We start from the raw sequence: 26756 nt of genomic DNA on the forward strand, positions 1-26756 counted from the left end.
TATTAACAGTATTTTGTATGTTAACTTTTCTTCTAATCTAGATGAAATATTGGTTAATCAATGAAGAGCTTTTTCAAACAAGGGAGACCGTGACCTTTGGAAATATGTCTGGACCTGCCACATAGTCAAGATACTTTGCACACTTTGGGGCTGCCAGGGTCGATTATTTTACCAGATAGAGTCAAGAATTGTGTAGCTGGGAAGAGGGCACATTGATGATTAAAGGTTAAAAAACAGACTTATTTATTTAAGACAGGATTTCACTATGTAGCCCTGGCATGGAGTTTACTGTGGCCCAGGATGGCCTTGAATTTACAGAAATTTACCTGCCTCTGTCTCTGAAGTGTTAGGATTAAAGGTGTATGCCACCACATGAGGCAATTTTTTCTTTCTTTTTTTTTTTTAAAGATTTTTTAAAAAATTTATTGTGTATACAATGTTCTGCCTGCATGTATGCCTGCAGGCTGGAAGAGGGCACCAGATCTCATTATAGATGATTGTGAGACACCATGTGGTTGCTGGGAATTGAACTCAAGACTTCTGGAAGAGAGTCAGTACTCTTAACCTCTGAGCCATCTCTCCAGCCCCGACAATTTTTTTTTTTCTTAAGACTCATTTATTTTATGTGTATGTCTGTTTTGTCTGAATGTATGTTTGTAAACCACATTCATGCATTGTCTATAGAATGGAGTTACAGACCGGGTGTTGGTGGTGCACGCCTTTAATCCCAGCACTCGGGAGGCAGAGGCAGGCGGATCTCTGTGAGTTCGAGGCCAGCCTGGTCTCCAGAGTGAGTGCCAGGATAGGCTCCAAAGCTACACAGAGAAACCCTGTCTCGAAAAACCAAAAAAAAAAAAAAAGTGGATTGGGTGATGAAGTTTATGTGATGTGGGGTTGTGATATGGTCTCGTGAAGCCCAAGATGGCTGTGAACTCACTATGTATCTGAGGATGATCTCCAGCTCTCCGTTCTCCTGCCTCTACCTCCCAAGTGCTAAGATTACAGGTATACACCACTAAAATCCTGGAGAAGATCATAAACACAGGACTGTTTTGTGCTTACACCCAGAAGAAATCTGCATTTCTTTAAGAGATTACCCAAAGATTCCCTTTTTGTCCCCCCCCCTCCCCTAACATTCACTCTTCCTAGCTATCACCGCTCCAGGGATGGACTCAATTTACTGGTCCATAAATGGTGTCTCAGAAGAACCAGATTAGTGTTGTCACATCTCCTGGGCACTTGATCTTTTGGCAGTGTTTCACTTAGCGACTCTTATCTCCTATGCTTTCTGCTCTAGGCTTCTGTGACCTTTGCCTGGTTTCTGGCTCCTAGACCTCTAAATAATGGGTTCCAAAGGCCATTGTCCTGTCTTGCCTTCTCTGTAGTCCATTCCAGGGTTTCAATACTTTTGATTCTGTTGGTGGTCATTACCCCACTTGATCTCCTGCCTGGATTGACTCCTGTGAGTTCTGTACTCTCCTGTCCTCCTGCCTTTGACATCACAGACTTCTCCAGCTCTTGATGGCTGAGGTAGATCACCAGTCCTCTCTGCTCCCTCTTCACTCTTCCTCCCTCAAGGCACTGTCGTTCCCAGTTACTCCCAAGACAGCCTTTCCTCCCTCTTTCCATATCCCTCACTCCAGCAACGAAGTGTCTAGATTCTGTTTTTGTTTTGAATCTGTTCCCTTCTTGTCATTTCCATTAGCAGACTGTGCCCACAGTCCAGGCCACTAGCACTTATACCTGGACCACTGCAGCGGCCTCCTAACCATTCTCTTCACCTGTTTCATGTCCCCTCTCTGGGTCATTGTGCACTGTTGGGAGGATTACAGCACTCTTCTGCTTTACTGCTGCTGTCTCTGTGGCTTCCCAGATTCCTAGCTTTGTGCCGCCTGTGTCTTCTGTCCAGTTGTCCACCTTCATGACATGTCATTTTCTCCCCATTTGCTGTGTTGGTCACCCTGATCTTACTTTATTTTCTTTCATCATATCAGCGTTTTTTGCCCTCAAGATCTTAGCAGCTTGGTCTTTAGGGAGGCAGATCCCCTCCTTGCTCTAATAAGGTATTAGTGGGATCTTACCTCTCAGATCATTCCTTCAACATTATTGCCTTGCATTTTGCCTGCAACCATTGGGTGTTGCTTATGTGTTTAAGGGCTGGTGCATCCCTCCCTCCCTTCCTTCCTTTTTCTTTCAAACAAGGTCTTACTATGTATTCCTGGAATTCCCTATGTAGACCAGGATGGTCAGGAATGTGCCTGCTCCTGTCTCCAGAATGCTGGGATCAGAGGCATGTGCCTCTATGCCCAGTTAGTTCTTTTTTCTGAGACAAGGTATTAGTAGGTAGCCCAGGTTAGCTTGAAACTCACTATGTAGCTAAGGTTGACTTTGAACTCAGTCCTCTAGACTCTCCTAAGTACTGAGATTACAGGCTTATACTATCATACCAGCTTAGATGGTTATGAAATGACTGAAAGAGGGATGTGAGTGTAGCTCTTACTATAAAGACCTGCTTAGCGTGTTGTAGCTCCTGGGTTCAATTCCCATATATATAAATGATAGATGAAGACAGATAGATGATGGATAGATGATACATAATTGATAGGTAGATGATACATAAATGATAGATGAAAAATAAAGGATAGATAGATGATAGTTAGACAGATGATAAGAAACAGGGAAAGAAGAAAAGGAGAAGTGTATTTGGGGGTGGGGGCCCAACCTGGGTCCTTAAGCATGACGAATGCATGTTCTACCACTGAGCTACATGCCAAACCTTCAAACTGAAGTGAAAGGGGAGGGAGGAATGATGGTGGGACTAGATGTGCTTCCCTCCTGTGACCGGCTCCCCTGCCTTCACCAGTCTGTGCTGGTCTGTCAGGAATTATCTAACAGCTCACAGCTGAAAGTTGACTGCTTCCTCAGACCTAACACTTCCTATAGCCTACAACCTTCATGGCTATTATTGTTTTCCATGGACTCCACACTATTAGGTGCTTCTCAGGCTCTTGTTTTAATTCTGCAAAGTCATTGGCACTGTCTTTTCCCTCCCTCCCATTGTGTAGTGGGAAGAAGTCAGTCATTTGCTCAGAATCCTACTGTTTGTGAATGGAAGAGGCCCTTATGAGCTTTAAGAGCTATGTTGCTGATGCCACATCAGGCCATTATCAGTGGTTGTCTCCTAGGTATCAGCAATGTGTCATGCAACACATTATCTCCTATCATGGGTAGAAGTGAATCTCTAGTCCAGCCTTGCCTGTGCTCCACTGCCTCATCCATTTGCTTGTAATTAGGCTCTGATTGCCATCATTTCTCGTTTGGATGATTGCAATAGACTCTTAGTTGAGCTGCTTGTCTCCCAGCTTGTCTGTTTTCTAGCTGACAGCTAGATTTCTTTTCCAAGACACAAATTAGATCATGCTCCATTGTTTTGATTATACTTAAAACTGAAACTTGGGGTGTGTGTGGGGGGGTGGTTTGTTAATATGTCTGTTTTTTGTTGCGTGATGAATGCATGTTCTCCCACTGAGTTACATGCCAAACCTTTAAACTGAAATGAAAGGGGCTGGGGGCACATTAGTGGCAAAGTGCTTCACTAGCATGCCTAAGAGTCTGGACTCCATCCCCAGCGCTGCAAATAAATGGATAAATAAACAGACAAAAAGAAAATTGAAGAAACAAAACCACTGAACTAATTACCTAAGGCTTGGGAGGCCTCGTTCTGTTCTGTGCTCTTTGGTTTCTCACTGCCTGCCTTCCTCCTCTGCTGTAACCATGGCAGCCTGTATCTCCTTTAGCTTCCTTGTATTTCCTTTTCCACCTTTAGACCTAAGGTCCTTCAGGCTAGCTTTGGCTTTCCCACCAAAACTCTTTGTAGGCCTGGTTCATTTCACAGTTGAAGATGTAATATAAATATTACCTCCCTGGAGGGGCTCTCTGTGACCATTATCTACAATGTCATACCTCACATGGAGGTCCCTTCTTTCTTGCCACTTAGCTGCTTTTTGTTGTTGTTTTGTTAAAGATCTCTCTGGCATGTAAGTTTCATAAGGGCAGCTTCACCTAGTGAGAACTCAGTGTTTGTTGTGGAATGGAAGTTGGGTAATTGTTTTACACACTTACTAAAGGTTTTCTTTAGGTCAGAGTTGCAACATCTCTGTCCTTAGGCTTTTTGAAAGTTACTGTTGCATATATGTTGAAAACCCAGATACCTCTGTGACACCCAGAGCTGACACTGATTCCTTCCACAGCTCCTTCAGAACTCATCAGATTGAGGCTGCGCCCACCAGCTCTGCAGGTGATGGATTCAAGGCAGATCTTGTCTTTAAGGAGATCGAGAAGAAGCTTGAAGAGGTGAGAGACCAGAGCCAGGGCTGGGAGGCACACGGTTTCAGCTGATGCTGGCGGTAGCACAAGGTGAAATAGTGTCATGTGCTACAGTAGTCTGTGTTTTAGAATCCAGAGTGTTTCACAGGCTTCTTTGTAATTCTTGTAAGACTGTAGTTTGAAAATGTACACATCTCCAGATTTGTTTTATTTATTTATTTATTATTTATTTATTTATTTTTGTTTGTTTGGGTTTTTGGTTTTTCAAGACAGGGTTTCTCTGTGTATAGTCCTGGCTGTCCTGGAGCTCACTCTGTAGACCAGTCTGGCCTCAAACTCACATAGAGATCTAACTGCCTCTGACTCCCAAGTGCTGGGACTAAAGGTGTATGCCACCACCCCTCAGAGCACATCTCCAGGTTTGAATGTAAAGACTATAGTAAATAATGTTTAAAAGCATTTCGTTTTCTTTGTTGGGAAGATATCCAGTTGTGGGTATAGTTCAGATGTAAGGAGCCTTTTTTGTCTTTTTGATAGATTGTTTGCTGGCCATAAACACATAATAGTCCTTCGGCCTCAGCTCTGAAGTACTAGGCTTAACAGGGTAGTCATCACACTCAGTTTTCAAAGTCTTTTTTTATTTGCTACTTCCTTCTTGCAAAAAAAGAATTCTAATTTTACAAATTCACACAATACAGGAACACATAAAAAGGAAAAAATTTTTATGTAGCTTCAGAGACAGTTCAGAAGTTGAGAGCTCTTGCAGAGATCCAGGGCTGGGTTTCCAGCACCCACATAGTGACTTGAAACAGTGTATAACGCCCAATTCTAAGGGATACAGTACCCTCTTCTGGCCTCTCCAGGCACCAAAACATTTATACATATTAAATTTGATACCCTCATACAGTCATATATGCAAGCAAAACAGCAATGCATATAAGATAAATAAATAAGTAATAAAAAACTATCAAATCTAAATTTATTAACAATATGATATTTAAAAAATAAGTACAAAAGAGTAAATCTTTTTTAAAAAGAAAAGAAAAATGTCAAAATTTCAATTGTACCATTTAGAGTTCACTAAAATGTTAGCATAGTAAACTAAACTAAAATGTAAAATGCACACACTTAACTACTCTTTTGATACATGTTGGATTTATTGTACTATACATGAAAATCTATTTTTATGTACCATAATTAAATTAAAAAATTTTATGTGTATGGGTGTTTTGCCAGCATGAACTGGAATTATGTGTGTGTGTGTGTGTGTGTGTGTGTGAGAGAGAGAGAGAGAGAGAGAGAGAGAGAGAGAGAGAGAGAGAGAGATGCTGGGTGGGTTCGGGGACTCAAACCCAGGATCTCTACAAGAACAAGTGTTTTTTGTTGTTTTTAAGATTTTTGTGTATGATCCACAGAGGGAATGAAGAGCACATTTCTTAAGTCCCTTAATGTAGGGCAGAGGATTTCTTAATAGCTGTCTACACTGTAGCTAGTGTGCCTTGTGAAAGGACCAGCATTCTCTAGCCCTTCTGGGGCTGGAGCAGAGCCAGGTGGATGACATGGCACTGGGACAAGAGCTGGAGGACCATCAGGCTGCCATCTTGGGGCATGACCTCATTCTGTTTTCGCCTATAGTATGCTTTGTGGCCATGTATATAGGTCCTTAACAGCATGCATGCTTGCACATATGTGCCATAATTTATTTAATTGACTTATGGTGACTATATTCAATTTTACAAGTGCAACATTGCTGTTATAAATTTCCTCTTGTACTTCAATTACTAAGTAGTTTAAATAATTAAGGACAAAATTGGGTAGTTAAATGGTGTGCATTTAACATTTAGTCTAGCTTGCCAGATTCCCATCAGAAATAGAACTTACTAACAATTCAAGAGAATAACTGCTTCTTTCTCTACACCTTCTCCAATACTATATTGGCTTATTATATAAAAATCTTTGTCAGCTAAGTCAGAAAATGATAGCTCACTACTGTGTTTTGAATGCCTTTCATTATTGAGTGTTCACTGTAAAATGAGTGGACATGTCTATGAGGACATAGTTCAAAGGTCAAATAGGAGATTGGGTTAGAGATTACCTACTGTGCAGTCCGAGGTTGGCCATGGATCCATCATGGAGGACTTCCTTACTGGGGTTAACAAAGAGGTGCTGTTTCAGCTTCGCACTATGCTTTTAGCTATGCAAGCTTCTGTCTCTCCCTCTCATTTTAATGCTGTACTCCTTCATAACCTTATCCCTAGTCTGCTTTTGCCTTCCCACGATTGTCAGTTTCCTCAGTGTTTGCAGTGCTGAGAAGTGAAAGTCCGGACTCTTTGTCAATTAATGCATTTTGTGCCTTAGTGGAGGCAACCGAGCAAGAGGTTTTATTTTCCGTCTTTGTCTTTCTTACCAATACTCCACTGGCGTTTTTTGAATTCTATCCTCATTTTTTGTTCTATTGCGTTCCCAGCAGCACCTACTCCCTGACCTTCATTCCACTCAGAAAGTACTTTTTCTCCCACAAGAGGCACTTAGGACTTCTTGGTAATAATGATCTCCAGTTTTGCAACTGTGGGTTTTTTTTTTTTTTCTCTTTTAATTCTCTTACCCACTTTTACTCCGTTTCAAATGAAAATGTCCTATTGACTGAAGAGTATGGGTGTGTAAGTGAAAGTTAACTCACATCTGTTTTGAGCAGTAAGAGATTAGACTGCAGGATTTCTCAGGCACTTAGAAGGTAGAACTTGTAAATGCTTGCTGGGGTTTTCCTACTGTAACTCGATGGTGTCTGCTCCTGGCTGCTTCGTGAGGCACTGTGCAAGCAGACGGACACATCTGGAAGTAGTCATTCACTGGCCCCTGGCCCCAGAAGAAACCTGGCTAGAGTTTGATCTATAGGACTGAGGGGAGGAGAAGTAGTCGTAGACTAAATACTTTAGAACAGCTACTTTGCTGTAAGACCCATGGCTGCTTTCTGGTAGGCTGGAGGGTAATAAGGAAGAAATAACAAGAAAGGCCGATTTTCTCTATGAGAAAAAAGACTAATGCACCCAGTCAGCTGACTAACAGAAGGTAACAATCAGTGGTGAGGATGTAGAGAAATTTGAACCCTACTTATAGCTGGTAGGGTTGCAGTATTGCTGTAACTACTTTAGAGACAGTTGGTTAGTTTCTTTAAGAGTTAAACAGCACCCAATGATCCAGCAGTTTCCTTCTAACTACCTAGCTAAGAGAAATTAGAGCTTTTGTCTACATAAAAATGTGTACACAAATGTCTAAAGCAGCGTTATTCATCAAAACAAAAATGTGAAAACAACTAACAGGAGGGCTGGGAAATGAGGCCTGAATTGAGATTCCCTGAGCACCCACATAAAGGCAGAGTATGGCGGGGACATCTAACATCCTGGTGTTTGTGGGGAGAAGACACACAGATCCTGGGAGTTTGCTGGCTAGCCAGTCTAGCAGAAACATTGAACTCTAGGTCCAGTGAGAGGCCTTGTGTCAAGAAGGTAGAAGCTGGGTGTGGTGGAGTACTCTTTTAATCCCATCACCCAGGAGACAGAGGCAGGTGGATCTCTGTGAGTTCGAGGCCAGCCAGGTCTACATAGTGAGTTCGAGAACAGCCAGGGCTACATAGACAGACCCTGTCTCAAAAAACCGAAAACTAAAAAAAGAAACAAAGTAGAAAAACAGGTGAGAAAAACATCAGCCCCTGGCATCCACGTGTGCCTGCATGAGTGAACATCCCTTCCTCCACATGTACAATCATACAACCCAGACACACATGCAAACACTACACAAAAACAAAAACACAAAATAAGCCGCATTCAGTGGAACATTTTCTGACCATAGAAAGGAAAGGAGAGCGGGGAATGGTGCTGGTTGATACACAATCCCACACAAACCCTTAGAACATGCTAAATGAGACAGGCCACTCACAAAAGAACACACTGTATGGTTCTATTTATAGGAAATGCCCAGAATGAGCCAGTTTATTGTGGTTTTCAGAAGCTAGTATCAGAAAATGGTGTCGGACTGCAGATGGGTGTAAATTTGCATGAGAAAATGAGAATGTTCTGAAATTAATGATGTTGGGGTTGCACATTGTATGTTAGTCACTCTCCCCATCTCTGTGACCACATACTTGACACAGCAGTTTAAGGAGAGAAGGGTTTATTTTGGCTCATGGCTTAAGAAGAGCACAGACTGAACATGGTGGGAAGGCCTGGTGGCAGGAGCATGAGTCATAATATCACATCTGCAGCCAAGAGCATCTAGCGGAGAAAGAAGTGCTGGCATTCAGCCTATTTTTCTTTTTACTTGGTCTGGGATCCCAGCACATAGGATGGAGCCACCCACATCCAGGGTGGGGCTTCTCCCCTCATTTACACCTCTGGAAATGCACTCACCACCAGCAAGGTGTGTCACCTAGACAAGTCTTAATTCCTGCCAGTTAGTAATGAAGATTAACTGTCACACACATCTTAGAGTGCACTTAAAAAAAGTTATCAAAACACTACTGTAACAGACTGAGTTTTGTAGGATCTGAATTATACCTCTTTTGCTGTTATACCATGTACACACACACACACACACACACACACACACACACACACACACAGAGGGGAGAGAGAGAGAGAGAGAAAGAGAGAGAGAGAGAGAGAGAGAGAGAGAGAGAGAGAGAGAGAGAAGACAAATGTGGGCCATGGTTCTGCACACGTAGAAACAGGTTAGTATGTGGTGTCAGTTGGTGTAAATCCCCCCAGGGAAATAAGCAGTTGAGTATTTCCTACCTTCATGATGGGTTCTGAGGATTAAACTCAGGTCATCAGGCAAGCACTGAGCCATCTCATCAGCCCCTCCTTTTCTTTAGAGCAAGGTCATGAGCTGTTGTCTTCTTTCCTTGTGTACCCTGCCAGCGGCTCCTGTGTCCCTGTACGTCCTTTAATTGGATGTTTTTTGTCACTATGGTGCAGAATACTGCCAGCCCGTGTCTGACTCCCACGACACTGTAACCTTGGTGCCTACAACAGAGTCTGGGGCCGTAAATGTTCAAGAAGGTGAAGAAAGTGGAGTGGGAATAAAGTAGGATGTGAAGAGCAAGGAAAGAGGGGAAACTTGTCCGCCAGAGATTGCTGTGGCATTTTCTGTATTAGGCCATTGCATTCCTAGGATCCAAAACTAAGAAGCAAATGGAATATTATTTACATAGTTCCTTATACTAAGACAGGAATTGAGCTTTTAAAGAAAATTTTGGTTTCAGAATCACTTTTAGTTTTGATTGTGGGGAACCAAAATCAGAAGTTAAGGAGCTGACTTTGGATCAAAGGCTGGTATAGACAGACCAGAATGAATCTCAAACTGCTGGGGCAAATCCAGGCTCTTTCACCAGGAGACACTGCATGCCTTTTGCCCCCTCTTTCCCTCTATCATGCTGCTTTTCAGAGTTGACAGATGGGAGAATTGTTGTTGCCTTGTTTTCTTTCTGGGTTCTGAGTAAAGATCCTACAGAAGTCTGGGGACTCTGCTGCCCTAGCTTCTCACATGTACCTGTTTAAATTTTTATTTAAAGCCAGAGGAGGGGACATAAGGTAACAGCTACCTGTGTTACTTCTGTTTCCAGGAAGGAGAACAGTTCGTGAAGAAAATTGGTGGCATTTTTGCCTTCAAAGTGAAGGATGGCCCTGGGGGCAAAGAAGCCACCTGGGTGGTAGATGTGAAGAACGGCAAAGGATCAGTGCTGCCCAACTCAGGTAAGTGCCATAGTAACTTCCCTTAGAGCAATGACAAGTTCACAAGGGCTTTCAGCTGGGGAGACTGCTTTGGTGTTCCCACAAAGGCCTGTGTTAGAGGTTACAAGTTCTTGAAAACAACTGTTCTATCCTTGGGAAGAGATGTAGGTTCAGACTACCCCCTCCAAAGTTGGGGGTACTCCACACAAGATATACTAGTCTTAGACTGGACATAGACACATCTGGCTTGGATTTCTGGCTTGGATTTCTTTCACTCCAGTTCTGACCTTGGCCTAGTTATTCATCCTTGCTGAGGGTTTCTATTGCTGTGATGAAATGCAGTGGCCCAAAGCAAGAGGAGAAAAGAGTTTACTTCACTCACAGTTCCACATAACAGTTCATCATCAAAAGCAGTGAGAGCAGGAACTCAAATAGGGCAGGAACCTGGAGGCAGGAGCTGATGTAGAGGCCATAGAGGAGGCCTGCTTACTGGCTTCTTCCCATGGTTGCTCAGCTTGCTTTCTTATAGAATCTAGGACTACCAGCCCAGGGACAGACCCACCACAATAGTCTGGGCCCTCCCCCATCGGTCCCTAATTAAGGTTCCCTCCTTTCAGATGACTGTAGCTTGGGTGAGGTTGACATGAACTAGCCAGCATGCCAAGCTTCGGTTTTCTTACCTATAAATGGCCGCAAATATTGCCTGGTTCATAGCATGTATGTGGGGCTTAAGAGCATTCTCTCTTATTAGCTCAAGATCACATTCTCCAGGGCATGGTGGATGACCTCGACAGACCTGGCTGTGTTCACTAGCTCTACTTCCTCTCATCCAATTCTTTCTTGAACCCATTCCATCTAGCTTTTGTCCCGATCTCTCCTAAATTTGTTCTTGCTAAGGTCCCTAGTGATGGCCACCTTACTAGATGCAGTTGTTAATTCCAGCCTTCATATCACATGTTCAGGTTTTTTTTTTTTTTTTTTTTTTTTTTTTTAAGCTGGCTGCTCATTTTGGCCTGTCTTGATAATTTCCCCATCTCCCAAGTTCAGGCATTGAAGTGTTGCAAGGTTTAGTTCTGGTTCATTCACTCCCTGGGGAATCTCATGTAGCCTCATATTTTAAAAACAATTTTCTGATGACTCCCAGGTTTATGTATTCAACATAGACCCACCACTAAATTTAGAGGTGTCTACATAGCTGTTTAGCTGACAAGTCTACATGGACACCTGTCTTAGGGCGTTTTCTACTGCTATAACAAAATATCACAGACTGGGTAAGTTATAAACAGTAAGTTTAGTTGGCTCTCTTTTTGGAGGCTGGAAATCCAAAGCGCACAAGGCAGCTGCATCCGGTGAGAGCTTTGTTACTTTCATGGGATAGAGTGGAAGGGTCAGGAAAGTGGGCTAAAGAGGAGGGAAGGATGGGAGCTGAACTCCGCCCTTTTCCAGAAGCCTACTCTTGAGGCGTAATGGCCTCTATCTGTTGCTGAGGGCAGAGACCTCATGGCCCTTGGTCCCTTTAAAAGGCTTTATCATTTAATACTGATACACTAGAAACTAGACTTTAACGTGTTTTAGAGGGCATATTAAACCATGTAAACACCTTAAAGATAGTGTGTGTGAAACAGAACTCTGGGCCCTGTTCCCCTTGAAGCATGTACTCCTGTGGTCTGTCCTCTTCTTATAAGTTGTATTTTCTTAGTTCCTTAGTCTGAATGCTGTGAGGTCATCCTTGGCCCCTCTTCTCACACTCCACGTTCTGCTGGATCTGAGCTTTGTGTCTCTGTTCCTGCCCTTGCCCCTCACAGTTCTTCACACAGCAGCCTGATGGTCAAAAACCAGAGTCAGATTTGTATCCCTCTCCACTCCAAGCAGAATCAGGGTTTCTGTGACAACACCAGATGATCTGGCCAGCTTGCCTTGCCGTGTTCTCCCTCCCTTGCTCTAGCAACCGGCCTCCTGCTATAGCTTGAGCATGGGGTGTTCTCGTTTGGGAGCTTCCGTCTGTTCTGTCTGCCTGGAACCATCTTCCCCAGATAGCTTCATTGCCTCATCTTTGCCCAAAAGTTTCCTTCTCATCAGTCACTTCCCTAACCACACTTACTGTTGTTTTCCTTAGTTTTCTCTGTAGTGCTTATCACTCTCATTTGCCGCTACTCACCCACCCTGAGAATACATTCTGTGAAAGCAGACTGCTGCCATGAGGACCAGCCCTCAGCAGCTCAGGAACTGAGGGGGACTACAGATCGGCGAACTAATCACTCAATTTGACTTTTCTGACAGTAAACTTATTTCTCTGTGGCTGTCGAAAAGGGAAACACACACACACACACACACACACACACACACACACACACTTTCAGGGTTTCTCTCTCTCATCTCTCTATTAAAGGCAGTGGGGATCCTACACACACACAGCCATCTATACCATGCCAGATACCAGAGAAAAATGGCAGTGGCAAACATGCAAAGACGTAGCAGTAGCAAGAGATATTCTGGGGCCGAAGCCCTCAGGGGCCTTGCCTATCAGTGCTTTGCTCCCTGGTGGACCAAACTCCCAAAGCTCAGTGGCACATCCGCAGGCAGCAGAGCTTTGTCTGTTAGGCCACTGCTGCATCCCCAATCATTCCAGCAGTGTACAGCACATGGTAGACCTTCAGACATGACAACAGTGCACCACGAAAGACACGGGTAGCATTTCCTGCAGAAGCCATATTGCTGGAGAGGGCCTGGGATCAGCTTACTAAAGATTTTAAAATGCCACGATAGTAGTTTGGAGAGATGGCTCAGAAGTTCAGAGAATTGGCTGTTCTTGCAGGGGACTCAGGTTCAATCCCCAGTATGTACTCATAGCTGTCCATAACTCCAGTTTCAAGGGATCAGATACCCTCTTTTGACCTCTGTAGGCACCAGGCACCCGTGTGGTGCGCAGACATATGTGCAGCCCAAACACCCCTTCACATAAAATACTTAATTAAAAAAAAATGCCGTAAGAAGAAGTTTGAAAGCTATTTGATGTATTATAATCAAATCATTAAAGTTTTTCTGTGTTTATTTTTTGTTTTTTTGAGACAAGGTTTCTCTGTCTCTCTGGCTGTTCTGTAACTCACTATGTAGACCAGGCTGGCTTCAAATTCACAGAGCCTGCCTCTGTGTCCCGGGAGCTGGGGTTAAAGTTGTGCACCACCACACCAGGCTCATTAAAGCTTTTAAAGAACAAGTGGAAGAGCCGTGTACGGACGGGTGCTTGTGATGGCACTGGTCAGCTTCCAGTGCTGTGGGATGTAAGAACAAGGAGCAAGATTTGTTTTGGCTCATGGTCTTCAAGGGCAGCTGGCTCCATTGCGTCTGGGCCCATGCATGACGAGGAAACTGTTATGGTGGGATAGAGCACGATAGACTAAAGCTGCTCACTGCATGTCAGCCAGGAATCAGGGAGCCAGGAAAGCATCAGGAACATACTGTACCCTCAGAGACATGCCCACACTGACTGACTTCCTCTAATCAGGCCCTACCTCCCAGCAGCCCATTCAGCTGTGACCTCATCAGTGAAAAACTGGTGAAGTTTGAACCCTCACAGCCCAGTCTCCTCTCAGTAGTAGCTCCAGCTGGGGAATCAAGCCATTACCACATGAGCTGGCAAACACTTCACTGTGAGCTGTCATAGGCCTGATAAACTGCGAAGGGAGTGAGCAGGGCCAGAGAGAACTTTTAGGAGGATGGTGTCACCACATCCTGAGTGACAGCTTGGTGTGGCATAGAGCAAAGTGAGTGCTTGAGGGTGGATGCTGGAACATTTTGCTGAGGGGAACCTGGAGGCTGTGCAGAGGGAAGAAAGGTGTTGCAGACAGTGATCCTGTGCTGCTGCATCATTAGTGAAAGAGGTCCCGAAGGAAAGCATGCCCTCAGGGACAGGTGGAGGAGAGCTCTTACAAGGGATGGACGCCCCTTTCCCTGCAATTGTACTTAGGTATCCAGGCTCTAGAGGGAGGGGGTGGTTGGCAGAGTGTGAAGCATTTGGAAAAAGAGAGAGAATGCTTAGGGGCACTGCTTTGTGCAATGTTGAATAGGACCAACAAATAGGGAGCCTGCCAAGTGTGACAAGGTGGCTTTGTTGCAGAGGTTCCTGATTTAAATATAGGGTCCCCCCCAAAAAAAAAAATGAGTGAGCAGAGAAACTGTTTGCATTCCATGAGCTGCCACACTGAAGTGGTATAAGAAGAAAACTTTTTAAAAGGTGTCATCTAAAGGCAGCTTTTAAAAATAGAAGGTGCTTTGGGGACTATAGTAATGGCTTTTTTGAGGGGTGGGTGGGTCTCACTATGTGCCCTAGGCTGGCTGGCCTGGAACTTGCTATGTAGTCCAGATTGGCTTTGGTAGAGATCTACCTGCCTCTGCCTCCCAAGTACTGGGATTAAAGACATGGGCCCTCAAATCCAGCAGTAATGGCAATTAAAACTTAAATAAAGGTTAATAGTTACTTAGAATTCTATTTCCTGACAGATGTTAAGGAATTTAAAAATTCTCCTGTGCTGTTCTCTTTAGCTGGTTGTTTGGTCACAAAAAATGGTTTGCTTATAGAAGGCTATCAACGATGTCAAAAAGGCCTCACTCCCTGCACAAACACCTGCCATGTACTCTCCTCCTTATTTTAGGTGCCCTGTTCCAGACCTGAATGGGGGTAACCCTGGGGCAGGGTAATTTCTGCTAAACCTGACACCTGTTGGCAGCGAGGAGTTGTGTTTAAATGTGCCTGTAAAAGCCATCTCTGGAAACTGCCAGTTCCTCTTACCTCCACCACAAATGCCCATTTGTTAGATATTAGCTATGTTAAAGCCTCGGTAACATGTCCTAGTTTGAACTGGAGTCATGAGGAGAATTGCTGGCTTTTATGGTGTGTATGTAGATTCAGGAGAGTTTGGGCTACTGTTAAAAAGTAAGGTTTGTACATATATTTCATCCATCTGCTTTCTAAGAGTATGTAGTGGTATACAGCACATAATTATGTTAAACACTTGTAATGTGTTTTCCATCATCTTTCCTCCATTTGTGGATGTCTTCTGCTCCCTTCTCCATGAGTTCTTTCTCTCCCTTGACTTCTTTGAAAAAAATTCACATAGCACCTCTCCCAGAAGCCAACTTCTAATGTGACGTGTTACTTCTTTGTTCCTGCCTTATGTCCTCAGCTACTGAGTTCTCACTCTGGCCCTTTAGTCACAACGCAGTAGAGAAAGCCCCTGGGTCTCCTGTCCCCAGGTACATTAGGATGAGCCTGTGGAGGCTGTCAAGCCTGGGTTCAGATCCTGGCCCAGTCTCTTAGGCAAGGTGCATCCCTTCCCTGCATCTCGTTGTCTCCTCCAGAAAATGGGTGAGGGTAGTTTCTGTCAGCAGAGCTGTTGTGGGAATTCACTGTGATGCAGGGTTGTAAAGCACCTGGCGTCTAAGACTTCATGGATCAGTATATCCAATACTAATTTTTCTTGGTTGCATCAACTGTGTGATCTCTCTCACCTGCACAGGGTAATTATAAAGCTCACGTAAGAACAGAGGTGTGCCATGCTCAGCATGGTGGGAGCTCAGTAGATGCTGATGAGCTCAGCACTGCAGCTGTCTCTTCCCAAAGTTACTTGCCTCGTGCTCAAGAATCCTTTCTGGAAATGACAGAATCAGGTCCAGCTGTCTCAGTTAGTTATCCCCCCCACCTCCTCACCTACTCTTTGATATTATGTATTGGCAGTAGGATTTGATTTTCTAGACAGAAAATTGAATTCATTTTTTAAGTTTCAGACCTTTCACCCTATACTTAAGAGAAACTTTTGGTAGCAGCTACAGTGGAATGGCCATTAGATGTCAGTCCCTAAATGGTAAAACCTACTGTGAAAGCTCTCTCCATCTTGCTTTACTTATTTAGCGATGTGGGTGTGCCTTCCCTAATGCTTTGTTTACGCTGGCCTTCCTCCTCCTCCTTTATTCGAGATAGAATCTCACTATGTACCCTGGCTTTCCTGGAATCCGTTAGGTAGACCAGGCTGACCTCTCCCTCCTGAGTGCTGGAATTAAAGAGGTGTGCCACCATGCCAGGCATCATTTTCCTTTTTTTGGTGGTGGTGGTGGTGGGGGGGTTCAGAAGATAGGGTTTCCCTATATAACAAATCCCTGGCTATCCTGGAACTCTTTGTAGACCAGGCTGTCCTGGAATCACAGAGATCTACCTGCTTCTGCCTCTTGAGTGCTAGGATTAAAGGTCCACCATGTCTCTCTCTCTTAATTTTTTCTTCTTAATTATAGGTTTTTGTATGGCATGTTTCAGTGTAGGTGCCTGAGGAGTCCAGAACTATGGATCTCCTGGAGCTGGAGTTACAGACAGCTGTCCTGGGTGCTGGGAACTGAAAGTGGGTCCTCTGTAAGAACAGTTCGCACTCTTAACCTCAGAGTCATTGCTCTAGCTCTCCTGTATTTTGGAGACAAGTTATTACTATGCATCCCAAGCTTGCTTGGTTCTCACTGTGTCAGCTTTCTGAGTGCTGGAGTTATAGGCATGCTCTGCCATTCCTGGCCCCTGTCTCTTTTCTTCGGGTCCAGATTATCTGAGCAGTTTATTGTCTGACCTTTATTTGTGACACCCTCTTCCTGGAACTTGTGTTACAGCAATAAACAAGAGTGGGGGGGGGTCCTGCCCCCTTGAAGTTTCATTCTTTGTACACGGACAGATAAAAATACACACAAGTACGTAGTGTCATTTCAGATAAATGTAAGAAGTAAAAAATAGAGGGGTAAAAGGTGACTTGGTTTGGGGGAGAAAACCAACTTTTATTTGAGCTAATCCTTTATAAGATGAGGAGCCAACAATTGGACCCCTGTTATGCTGACTGACTGCTTAAAATGCTGAGTGCTAAGAAAATGATTTCTTATCGAGTTTGTCCTTTTCTGCTGGAAAACTCTCATTGCCTAGGGTCATCATTGCTAATTTAACAATGAGATATTAATCTTTGTTGTTCAGTCTTTTTTCCATCATTATACATTGGTAATACCAAAATAAATATTTTTAAGACACCACTTAAGTAATGTACACTTAGTATAAATGGTTAGAAAAAGATGGAGAAATAAAATGAGAGTAGGTGTTTCCCTCCCCCCAATTTTACCATCTAGCCTAGGAAATGGCAAATTATTGACCAACTCTAACCCACCACCTGTTTTCTTACTCTGTTTTACTTTGGGTAACTTTTATTGAAGTCTAGCCTGTGGCAAAGAGCATAGATCTGAAGTACTCTCTTGACGAATGTTTGCAGAATAATACACCTCCCAGATCAGGATGCTTCGGAATGTTGCTGAATTCCGGCATTCCAGAAGCCTCCCTAAGGCCCCTCCTAATGCCGTCCACCCCCAAAAGGAACCCTTGTTCCAAATTCTGTCACCACAGATTGAATTTTACTTATTTTGGGAACCTGTAGATAGAATCACCCCATATTTACTTCTTTTTAGTGTTGGACTCCTTACTCAGCAGTAAAATGGTTGCAGGCAGCGGCATCTCATCTTTACCAGGCCAGAAGGCCGAGCTTGCCTTACCTTGTTCCCAGTTTAGGCCTTTCTGAAGAAAGCTGTTCTGGACATTTTATCACGCCTTCGGACGTTTCTTTGGCGCGAGAGTGTTAAGTCATAAAGTACATCAGTCAGGATTTTGCTATAATGTCCTATTTTATATTAGTTGCCTCACATTTTTCTTAAAAAAATAGTACTTGGAACTGGCAGTTTTTTAAAGTTATGTCTATCAGGCTATAATTTATATTCAATAAAATCTACCCTAAGACAAAACAAAGCAAAAACACTTTTAGGCTGAGACATGCTGGCATACACCTTTAATCCCAGCATTTGGGAGATAGAGACAAGCAGACCTCTGTGAGTTCAAGGCTAGCCTAATCTATGTAGTGAGTTCTTGGACAGCCATGTATATTTATATGTGTAGGTGTGAATGCACACATGTGGAGTCCAGAGCAGTACATCAGGTGTCCTGATCTGTCACTGTGCTGTGTTCCTTTAAGACAGAGTCTCTCACTGAATCTAAACTTGGAGCAGGGTTTGAGGCCCACAAGACCCAGTGACCTTCAGGCCCATTGCACCACCCCCCAGTGCTGAGGTTATACCCACATTTGGGGGGGGGGGAGGATTTTCTTTTTTTTTTGATTTTTTGAAACAGGGTTTCTCTGTGTAGCCTGGCTGTCCTCAGACTTGATCTGTAGACCAGGCTGACCTCAAACTCAGAGATCCGCCTGCCTCTGCCTCCTGAGTCCTGGGATTAAAGGCGTGTGCTGCTGCCCTGCTACACCCAGCTTTATGTGAGTCCCGGGGATCTGAACTCAGTTCCTTGGACTTGTGCAGCACCTAAGCCATTCCCCAGCCCCTCACCCAACTTCCCACAGCTGAGTGGTAGGAATTCTTTGAGTGTTCTCGACACAATTTGTTTGTAGATTTGTGAGTTGTGGGTACCTTCCTCTCCATTTGACAGTGCTTTAAAATGTTTTGTTGGGGAGGCTGGTGAAATGGCTCAGTGGATAAAGGCACTTGCCTCCAAGCCTGACGACTTGAGTTCAGTCCCGAAACACAGTAGAAAGAGAAAATTTACTCCAAGTTGTCTTCTGATGGATACCCACTATGCCATACACGGGCATAAGTGGTGCATGAACATACACACACCCTAAATTAATAAATAAATGCAAAAAAAAAAAAAAAACAAGGGAAAAAAAAACAAAAATGGGCCCAGCTACTCGTTTGTGTATTATCTGTGGCTGCTTTTGCACTACCTAGAATGGTGTAATTGAGACAGAGACATGGTGACCTCCAAAGCCTACAATATTTAGTGTCTGATCTTTTACAAAAAAATGTTGGGGGGCTGGAGAGATGGCTCAGTGGTTAAGAATACCAGCTGTTCTTCCAGAAGTCCTGAGTTCAATTCCCCGCAACCACATGGTGGCTCACAACCATCTATGAGATCTGGTGCCCTCTTCTTGCCTGCAGGCATATATGCAGGCAAAAAAACGCTGTATACATAATAGATTTTTTTTTTTAAAGTTGGTTAATCCCTTACTTATGTAATTATGTTAATTTTTCTTATTGCAAAACAAATTATGGTGACTTTAATGGCTTAAAAGAATATATACATTAGCTAGGCTTGGTGGCATGTACTTGTAATCCCAGTTTGGAGCCAGCCTGGGCTACACAGTGTGTGGGGGCACATTTATCACCTCACATGTTTCCAGTGTTTGAGCTGATGACAGCCTAGCTGGATTCTCTGTACAGGGTTGCATAAAACTGCAATCAAGTTACTGGGGGCTTGATTGGTTTCGGCATCCAAGCTAACCCGGGTTGTTGGCAGAATGTATTTCCTGTGGCTGTGAGAATAATGGCTTTAGTAGCTTTAGCTGCCCCCAACCGCTTGGAAAATATGGTCCTCTCTATGGGAAGTCCTCATGTACCAGAGCCAAGAGGAGTGCAGGTGTGACTTTGCTAGCAAGATGGATGCTTACTTAGCATTAAGTCCCATAGATTCCATTCCAGAAGTGCCACATTCCTTTGGCTAAAACAAGGCACAGGTCCTGCTTACACTGGCCCAAGGGGATTATGCAAAGGTAGGCAGGGATCATGAGGGCCACCCTGAGTCTGTCAACTACAGTAACAATAACATATCATGTCTAAGATGACAGTTATTTTTCTTTTATTTCTATCACCGAATAGTATTTTTAAGCAAAAAAAGGATCATTGTTGAGGTTTACTTTGTAACTGCCTCTACATCATTTTTGTCACAAATACAACACCTTCACCTTCCAGACCATGGCTGCATTGTGTTCCAGTATGAGAACACAACTCATTCCTGCTATTGAACATCAAGGCTACCCCATCATAGCAGACTGCAATAGACTATTCCCGGGGGTCATGTCCTTTTGCTGCTTCAGCTGTGATTCTCGTGAAGGAGTGGTCTCCAGGTGTCATGTCCCTGAATGATCTCTCTTCTCTCCTCTCTTGTTGTCTTGCATGCATCTGCTTTAGATAAGAAGGCTGACTGCACTATCACCATGGCTGACTCAGACTTGCTGGCTTTGATGACTGGTAAAATGAACCCTCAGTCGGTAAGTACAATGTGGCAGACGTTTGTAGAACACCACCATCCTGTGTATTAGAAGTACTCGATGAACCTGAAGTGGTCCCTACACTTAGTTTGGTAAATACAGATCTGTCAGAGTTAAGTGCAGAGGCCAGGGAGATAGTCTATATCTGCTGCACAGACGTGAAAACCCACACACCCATGTAAAGAAGTTGGGCATGGCTGTATGTGTCTGTAATCTCAGTGTTGGAGAGGCAGAGACACATGAATCCCTGGAGCTCACAGTGAGAGGGCCTGTCTCAGAAAATAAGGTGGAGAGCAATGGAAGAAGACCCCCCAATGTTGATCTACGCCCTCGGTGTATGTACACACACACACACACACACACACACACACACACACACACACACACTCACACATGCACGCACACATATGCACACATCCCAGGCACAGGTGGTAAGATCCATGGTAAGGTCCAAGGTGCCATTCTTGGCTTGTGGTTAGCCCACGTGGAGAAAGAGATGGCCTCAGGAAAGGCTTAGCATACAGGGTTAGTGGTTCAGAAGAAATCTAGGAACACTTGGAGGGAGGAAGAGATGGTGGTAGACACAAAAGGACCTTCTGTGTTCATCTTGATGCCCAAGCTCTTCTCTGTGCCTTAATCCTTCCTTGACAGACTTGACTTTTCAAATCAGTTCCTCAAGGACTGACTGAATTTTTGAGTACAGTCCCTCTGGCTGAGCTTGCACTTGTCCTGAGTCTGTCTCATCCCCATTAGATCCCAAATGCCGCAGAAGACAGACATCTTATGTTCTTGGTGGTTCTACATCAGTACAGTGCCCGATGGTTTTAGGTTGCTATAAACAGTTTTTAGATTAAAAAGTGTATTTATCTGAAATGTACACCTGCCTCATATGGTCCTTCCTGGTCCCCAAGTTGCCAAGGAGCCCTTCTTTATCAACAGAGTTGAGAGGACTCTATACATCAAGCCTTCCATTAGCAGAAAAGAAACCCAAGGCCTTTCCCTCTACTCTTCTTCAGTTTTGTTGTTATCTTAGCTGTGTTGGATCTTCTTTGTGGTATTCCCAGGTAATTCATGACTGAACAAAACTAAATCTGACTCCTGCACCTCTTCCTTCTGAAATGGGTTTCTGAGTATGTCTCAGTAATGCCATGACTGAACAGTGTGCATCTGTGATACTTCAATGTAGCCGTCACCCTGGCGCTGACATCACTGCCCACAGTCCACTCCAGAAACCTGGATGGGACAGAGGCCACCAGCACAGGAGCTGGCTGTCATACTCTTCCAGTTGCTATGCCCATTCTGTGCACACCACACAGCTCTGGCAAAGGTTCGCCCTTCACACTGTGCTGGGCTATGGCAGAGGTTCACCCTTCACACATCCACTGTCCTTGCTCTCCTATAGTTTATCTGTGTGCAAGCGTTTTGGGGGACATGGCATCAGCGTGTTTTCCTTCAGCACCTGTTAACACCCAGAGGAACTGCAGATTAAAGCAGCAGCCCTGTCTGTTAATGTGCTGATGGCCTTTCCTTATGCTCAATAGAGGATTTGACTGGGAACCATTAAATGCAGTGGAAATTCTACTTTCAGTGTTTGGCTGCGGTTGAAGCAAAGCAGTGATCTAGCCAGCAGAAAAGCACAGACAAAGAGTACCTAGGGGCCAGATTAACACAGTCCTCAGGCTTGGATTCTCAGTGGATGACACTAATGCTTTCTCCATTATTTTTTACCGAGGCTTTAAAAGGAGAAGGTGGTGCATTTCTGTAGTACAGCTGGTTTGTATTTTTAAATAACATATGTTAAATATATTGTGTTCCGAGACACCTTGACCTCTCAGTCATCAGACAGAAGGCATTCTGCATATAAAAAGGAAATATTTAGTTTGTCCATACTGGGGGAAAGGGAGTGTTAGTGAGCCCTACCTGGGTGTGGAAAAACCCAGCCATGCTGTGTGCTTCTGAGACTCCCAGAAACCTTTCTCAGCCAGTACTTTCTTATTACAGACTGAGTTAAAACACTAAAGTCATAGCAGGAATTATGCTATAGTTCTCCTTTTGCTACTTCTGAGTCTCCCTGGGATTTTGTTACACAGTAAATTTAGCAAATGTCATGTGATCTAATCCCCAGCCTTGTTAAATGGAACAGTTTGTGGCTCTGCCCTTCTGAGTGGCTGAAGCTTCTCACTGAGCCAGAGGAACAGGAATACCTCATGAACACGAGGGTGGAAGGGGGAGTGGGGGTAGGGGGTGTCCTCTGCAGGGACCAGCCCTTCAGGGACCAGAGCAGAGCCAATGATGAAGTTTCAATCATCCACTGAATCCCAGGACTTTCTAAATGGGTTTTGAGTTTATTTTCTCTCCCCACAACCTGTTATAATTTTGTATTTTAAGCCCATATATGATGTTTTAAAGGAAATTTGTCTAGTGTTGATCTGTTTTGTCTGGCATTTGAACAAGGTATACTACATTTGAGATAGAGCCCCAACTTTTAAGAGAAGGGAATTTGGGGATTCTGCTCCCTCCTTCCCTTACATAAAGCATAGCTGTTGGGAATTCTTCCTGTCAAGGGATCTTGTTCTAAATCTGTTCCAGAAAGCTAAAGTTTGTATTTTGCAGAAAGCTAAGGACCCAGATAGATGATCTCATGCCTGAATAGTCTAGAAACACTAGCAAATGCTGAACAAACCCCACCAACTAATGAATTTTATTTTTTATTACTCACAGGCCTTCTTTCAAGGTAAATTGAAAATTGCTGGTAACATGGGTCTGGCGATGAAGCTGCAAAGCCTCCAGCTTCAGCCTGGCAAAGCTAAGCTATGAAGATCTCCATTTGGAAACCTCAGCACATCAGGATGAGATGGATAGATATGTAGATATCCACGTCTCATTGTCAGGACTTAGTCCGACATTTCCCGATTAGCATGAGGTAGATTTGTTGCTAAGTGGGTGTGGCCAATGGTGTTTTTCCCGAGCTGGGGGTGGATAGGGCCTCCCAGCCTACGGCTGCTGCTTTGAAGACTTGCATACAACTGTGCATGACAAGGCTACTATGGCAGTGAGGGTTTGAGGTAAATTTCAGTTTCAGAATAAAATTCAGAACAATAAAATCTAATGACTGTAAACAAAGCTCTTGTTTTGCTTAGAAGTATATTTAAGGATCAATGTGTGGAAAACTTGGAATGAGAGTTCCCCTTGGGGGGATGGGAGAAGAAACAGACTTCCATAGTTGACCAGGAGTTAGTGTCTCGCACTTTTAATTACCTGCATCAAGTTCTTACTAATAGTTCTTAAAATTCTGTACTAAGTTTAAAAAAAAAAGAAAAAAACTTTGAAAATGTGCATTTCATGCCATCTGAAACAGTTCTTTTCTTCCCAATTAAAATACAAGAATTATGGTCTGAGCTTAGGAGGGAATTTACAACTGAACAGAGCTGTTTTTAAAGTATTTTTGAATTGGCATCCTTAAAAAAAATCAGGGTATTAGAGCCATTGGATGCCATTGCTAAAATTAATTAAATAAAGTTTCTCCCAGAGGCACAAGTTTCAAATTATAACTTCATATTAATAAGTTCATAAATTGAGTCTCACAATTTCTCTTTTTCATACATTTGATTGTCTGCTGTATCCTTCCTTCTAGTTTTTCTGATTCTGATGCTCTTTGTTATAACTTAGGTTTGGATAAAAAATAATGCTTTTGGAAGATTTAAAAAGAAAATTAAAATAGTTCTTCCTATGTCCTTCATTTGTATTGTGTGTGTTCCTTTTGCTCGGTGTTCTCTAGTCTATGGAGCAAAGAACCTGGATGTTATCTGAACGTGAGCTACTGTGCTTTCACGGTTGCTAGTTCTTGACTAAAGAGATGGTATGCGTGGGAAGAACACTTGACCAAGACTCTGCCTCTCTTAAGCAAGTAATAATTGCTTGCCTGGACCCTGTCCCTTGTTAGTAGGGAGATTTAAGCCAGCAGTCTCCTGCCAGGCCAGGCTAGTCTTCTCACATGGAGTTTAGTGTCTAACCTGGATTGATTGGTTGCTTTTGGGGGAGGGGTTTGAGACAAAGTCTTAGTAATTTTGGCTGGCCTAAACTCTCCACATAGCCCACGTTGGCCCGGAACTTGTGGTAATCCTTCTGTCTCGGCCTCCTAAGTGTTGGGATCACAGGTGTGTGACACCATGCCCAGCTGTAGGCCCAGCTTTTGTTGACCTTTACCCAAAAGAGGTCAGAGGTAAAAAGTCAGGGTGTTTGATTCACCCTAAGTATGGTCCTTGTTTGTGTGGCCAGGACTTGCTCAGGTCCCTGAGACCATTAGCTTTCTGTGTTCTGTGACCAACAGGGCATTTGCTGATAGAACCTGCGGATAAATTAAACCATATCAATTGGCCTCAAGTCCCACAGATGGATTCAAGGAATAGACCCACCTCCTAATCCGAGTGGCTTCTTAACTCTGAGAATACCAAGAAGTAAAATGCCGGATTTCTCTGTAGTTTGCACTTGTTGCTCCCTTCTGTCCCCTCTGGCCCTAGATAACAAGAGATTCTAGAAATAGGCTTTAGGATGATCTTATAAAAATAGGAGGCACTACAAATAAACGGTACAGTTCAATCTCCAGAGATGCTGGTGAGCTCTTCCTCTGTGTTGTTTTCAGTCCAGTCAGGGGGACAATCAAAGAGATGGATAATTATTATAGACTGTGAAGTGCTGTGTGGCAAGCTCTTGTGGGCTACCCATTTCGGACACCCCTTGGGGGAGGGAGGGAGAAGACACAGCGCCAACGACTAAGGCACTGGGAGTCAGTGAGTAGCAGAGCCTGTTGCAGATTGGTTTATTAAGGAAGTTAGACCTGCCTTTATACCCCCTCCCAAGGTCCTATTGGCTCAAGCGGCTGACTCTGCTTCGTTGTCTTTTCCTCATTGGTGTCTTCCAGTCAGGTGTCTCCTCATCAGCAGTCCCTGGGTGTTTTGGCAGGCTTGGCTCAGGGAGGAAGTGCTTGCCATGCATGCTCATGCAGGTTGGCCTGGGTACCTGTGGCTTGGGTAGGCTGGTCAGCAGTTTCTCCTACAGCAAGCAATCAGGGTGCCATGATAGAGGGCTGCAGGTATCTGTGAGAAATAATTTTTAAGCTGAGAACGGAAGGTTAGGAAGGAAAACACTAAAGAATGTTGAGTTAAAAGGTGGCTTGCTCTAAAACTTGCAAGGGGTCACTGAGTAGACCAAAGTGAGTGGAAGGACAGGCCCAAGATGAGAGCAACAAGGGACCAGGAGTCTCTTACAGTAGGCCTGGTTCATTTGGTAATGCATTCGTAAGGTGTGTCATTCTCAGTGCAGCTGCTGGGAGCTGAAGACAGGGCTTGTCACTCTGCTGCTGTCCACCTTGCCATCATGACATAGGAAGAGAAAAAGGTAGTGTTCTTAAAGCTTGTGGTCACATGTCTTTGTTCAAAGAAAGTCATGTGTGCTTGCTTTGGTGCACAAATATGACTTGGAATGATCTAGAGATAATTAGCATGGCCCCTGTGCAAGGATAACATACAAATTTGTGACGTATTCGGATCTGTTTTGTACTTTTAAACTGTTGGATACTTGCAATCAAAACTTTTACTAGGATATTGAATAAATTTAGTCTCATTAGAACAGAAAACAAGAAAGTCACGTGTCACACAAAACTTCAAAACGCCACATGTATCAGGAGAGGATGGAGTTAGGGTATCTGATGGCCCCCAGAACAAGTACTGAAAGCAGGGCACTGTCATGGTTCCAGCTTCCACCTTCACAGCTGTGGGACAATGGACTGAGCAAAGTGGCTATCTAAGTGCTAGAGGGTGGTGTTCTTCTCTACAAAGACACTGTCAGTGGAGACAAATGTAGAAAAGTTGGTAGAGGTAAAGCTAGCTAGCTGGCAGAACCTGGCAATTGGATACAGAGGTGAGACTGACTGCTGATAACACAGGGTGGGCCCTAGCTCTACCACAGCAAAACCTGAAACAGGAGGGTTTGAAACATTTATATTTTGAACTTAACTCTGGGATGCCCAAGAAATACCCAGGTAGAAATATTAGGAAAGCTGTTGAGTTGACAAGAAGAGTCAGAGATGAGCTATTTGGAGACATACATTTGGTTCTTGTGCACAAAAGGATTGAATTAAAAGTTGCAGGAATGGGTGGTATTACTTGGAGTTGGGGAATAGCCTTGAGTAAACCAGAGGTCAGGTAGTCGGAGAGAGCTAGATGGGAAACTCCAGAAGAGAGCACAGACAAAATTGGGAAGGGTCAGTGAGGTCGTTTGATATCTGTAGTTTGATATCTGACAGAATTTGGCTACATGGAAATCATTGGTGGCCAAAACAAAATTGGTTCAATGGCATATTAGGGATGAAGGCTGGACTGGAATAAAATTCCATAAGATGAGAGTTCTCTTGGGAAGTAGGAAACTTGGTTCCTAAGAATTCATACTGAGCAGGCACATTATTTGATTTTACTGAAGTCCAACCAGGTAGTGTTGCACATGCTATTCTCTGTGTCACCCCTAGTCACTCAGTGCCTATCCCCATACACACTTTGAAAACTCAGATTTCGTCCTTCAGGAAGTT

At 43.8% G+C, this 26756-nt stretch overlaps 1 protein-coding gene and 1 non-coding gene across 2 annotated transcripts in view; both read left to right on the top strand.

The window, feature by feature from the left end:
- The window catches only part of Scp2 (sterol carrier protein 2), a 75541-nt gene extending 52066 nt beyond the window's left edge, over positions 1-23475 (top strand). Inside the window, exons 13-16 of the mRNA XM_027402413.2 lie at positions 4251-4353; positions 9947-10076; positions 20094-20173; positions 22895-23475. Coding sequence (XP_027258214.1) covers positions 4251-4353; positions 9947-10076; positions 20094-20173; positions 22895-22990 — 409 coding nt within the window. The 3' untranslated portion in view covers positions 22991-23475. The remainder of the gene's footprint in view (positions 1-4250; positions 4354-9946; positions 10077-20093; positions 20174-22894) is intronic.
- Positions 23476-25622: 2147 nt separating this feature from the next.
- LOC113834319 lies at positions 25623-25726 on the top strand. Its single transcript, XR_003482771.1, has one exon. It is a non-coding gene; the product is annotated as a U6 spliceosomal RNA (small nuclear RNA).
- The last annotated feature ends 1030 nt before the right edge of the window (positions 25727-26756 follow it).

This window comes from Cricetulus griseus, chromosome 2 (assembly GCF_003668045.3).
Source record: "Cricetulus griseus strain 17A/GY chromosome 2, alternate assembly CriGri-PICRH-1.0, whole genome shotgun sequence".
Classification (NCBI taxonomy): Eukaryota; Metazoa; Chordata; class Mammalia; order Rodentia; family Cricetidae; genus Cricetulus; species Cricetulus griseus.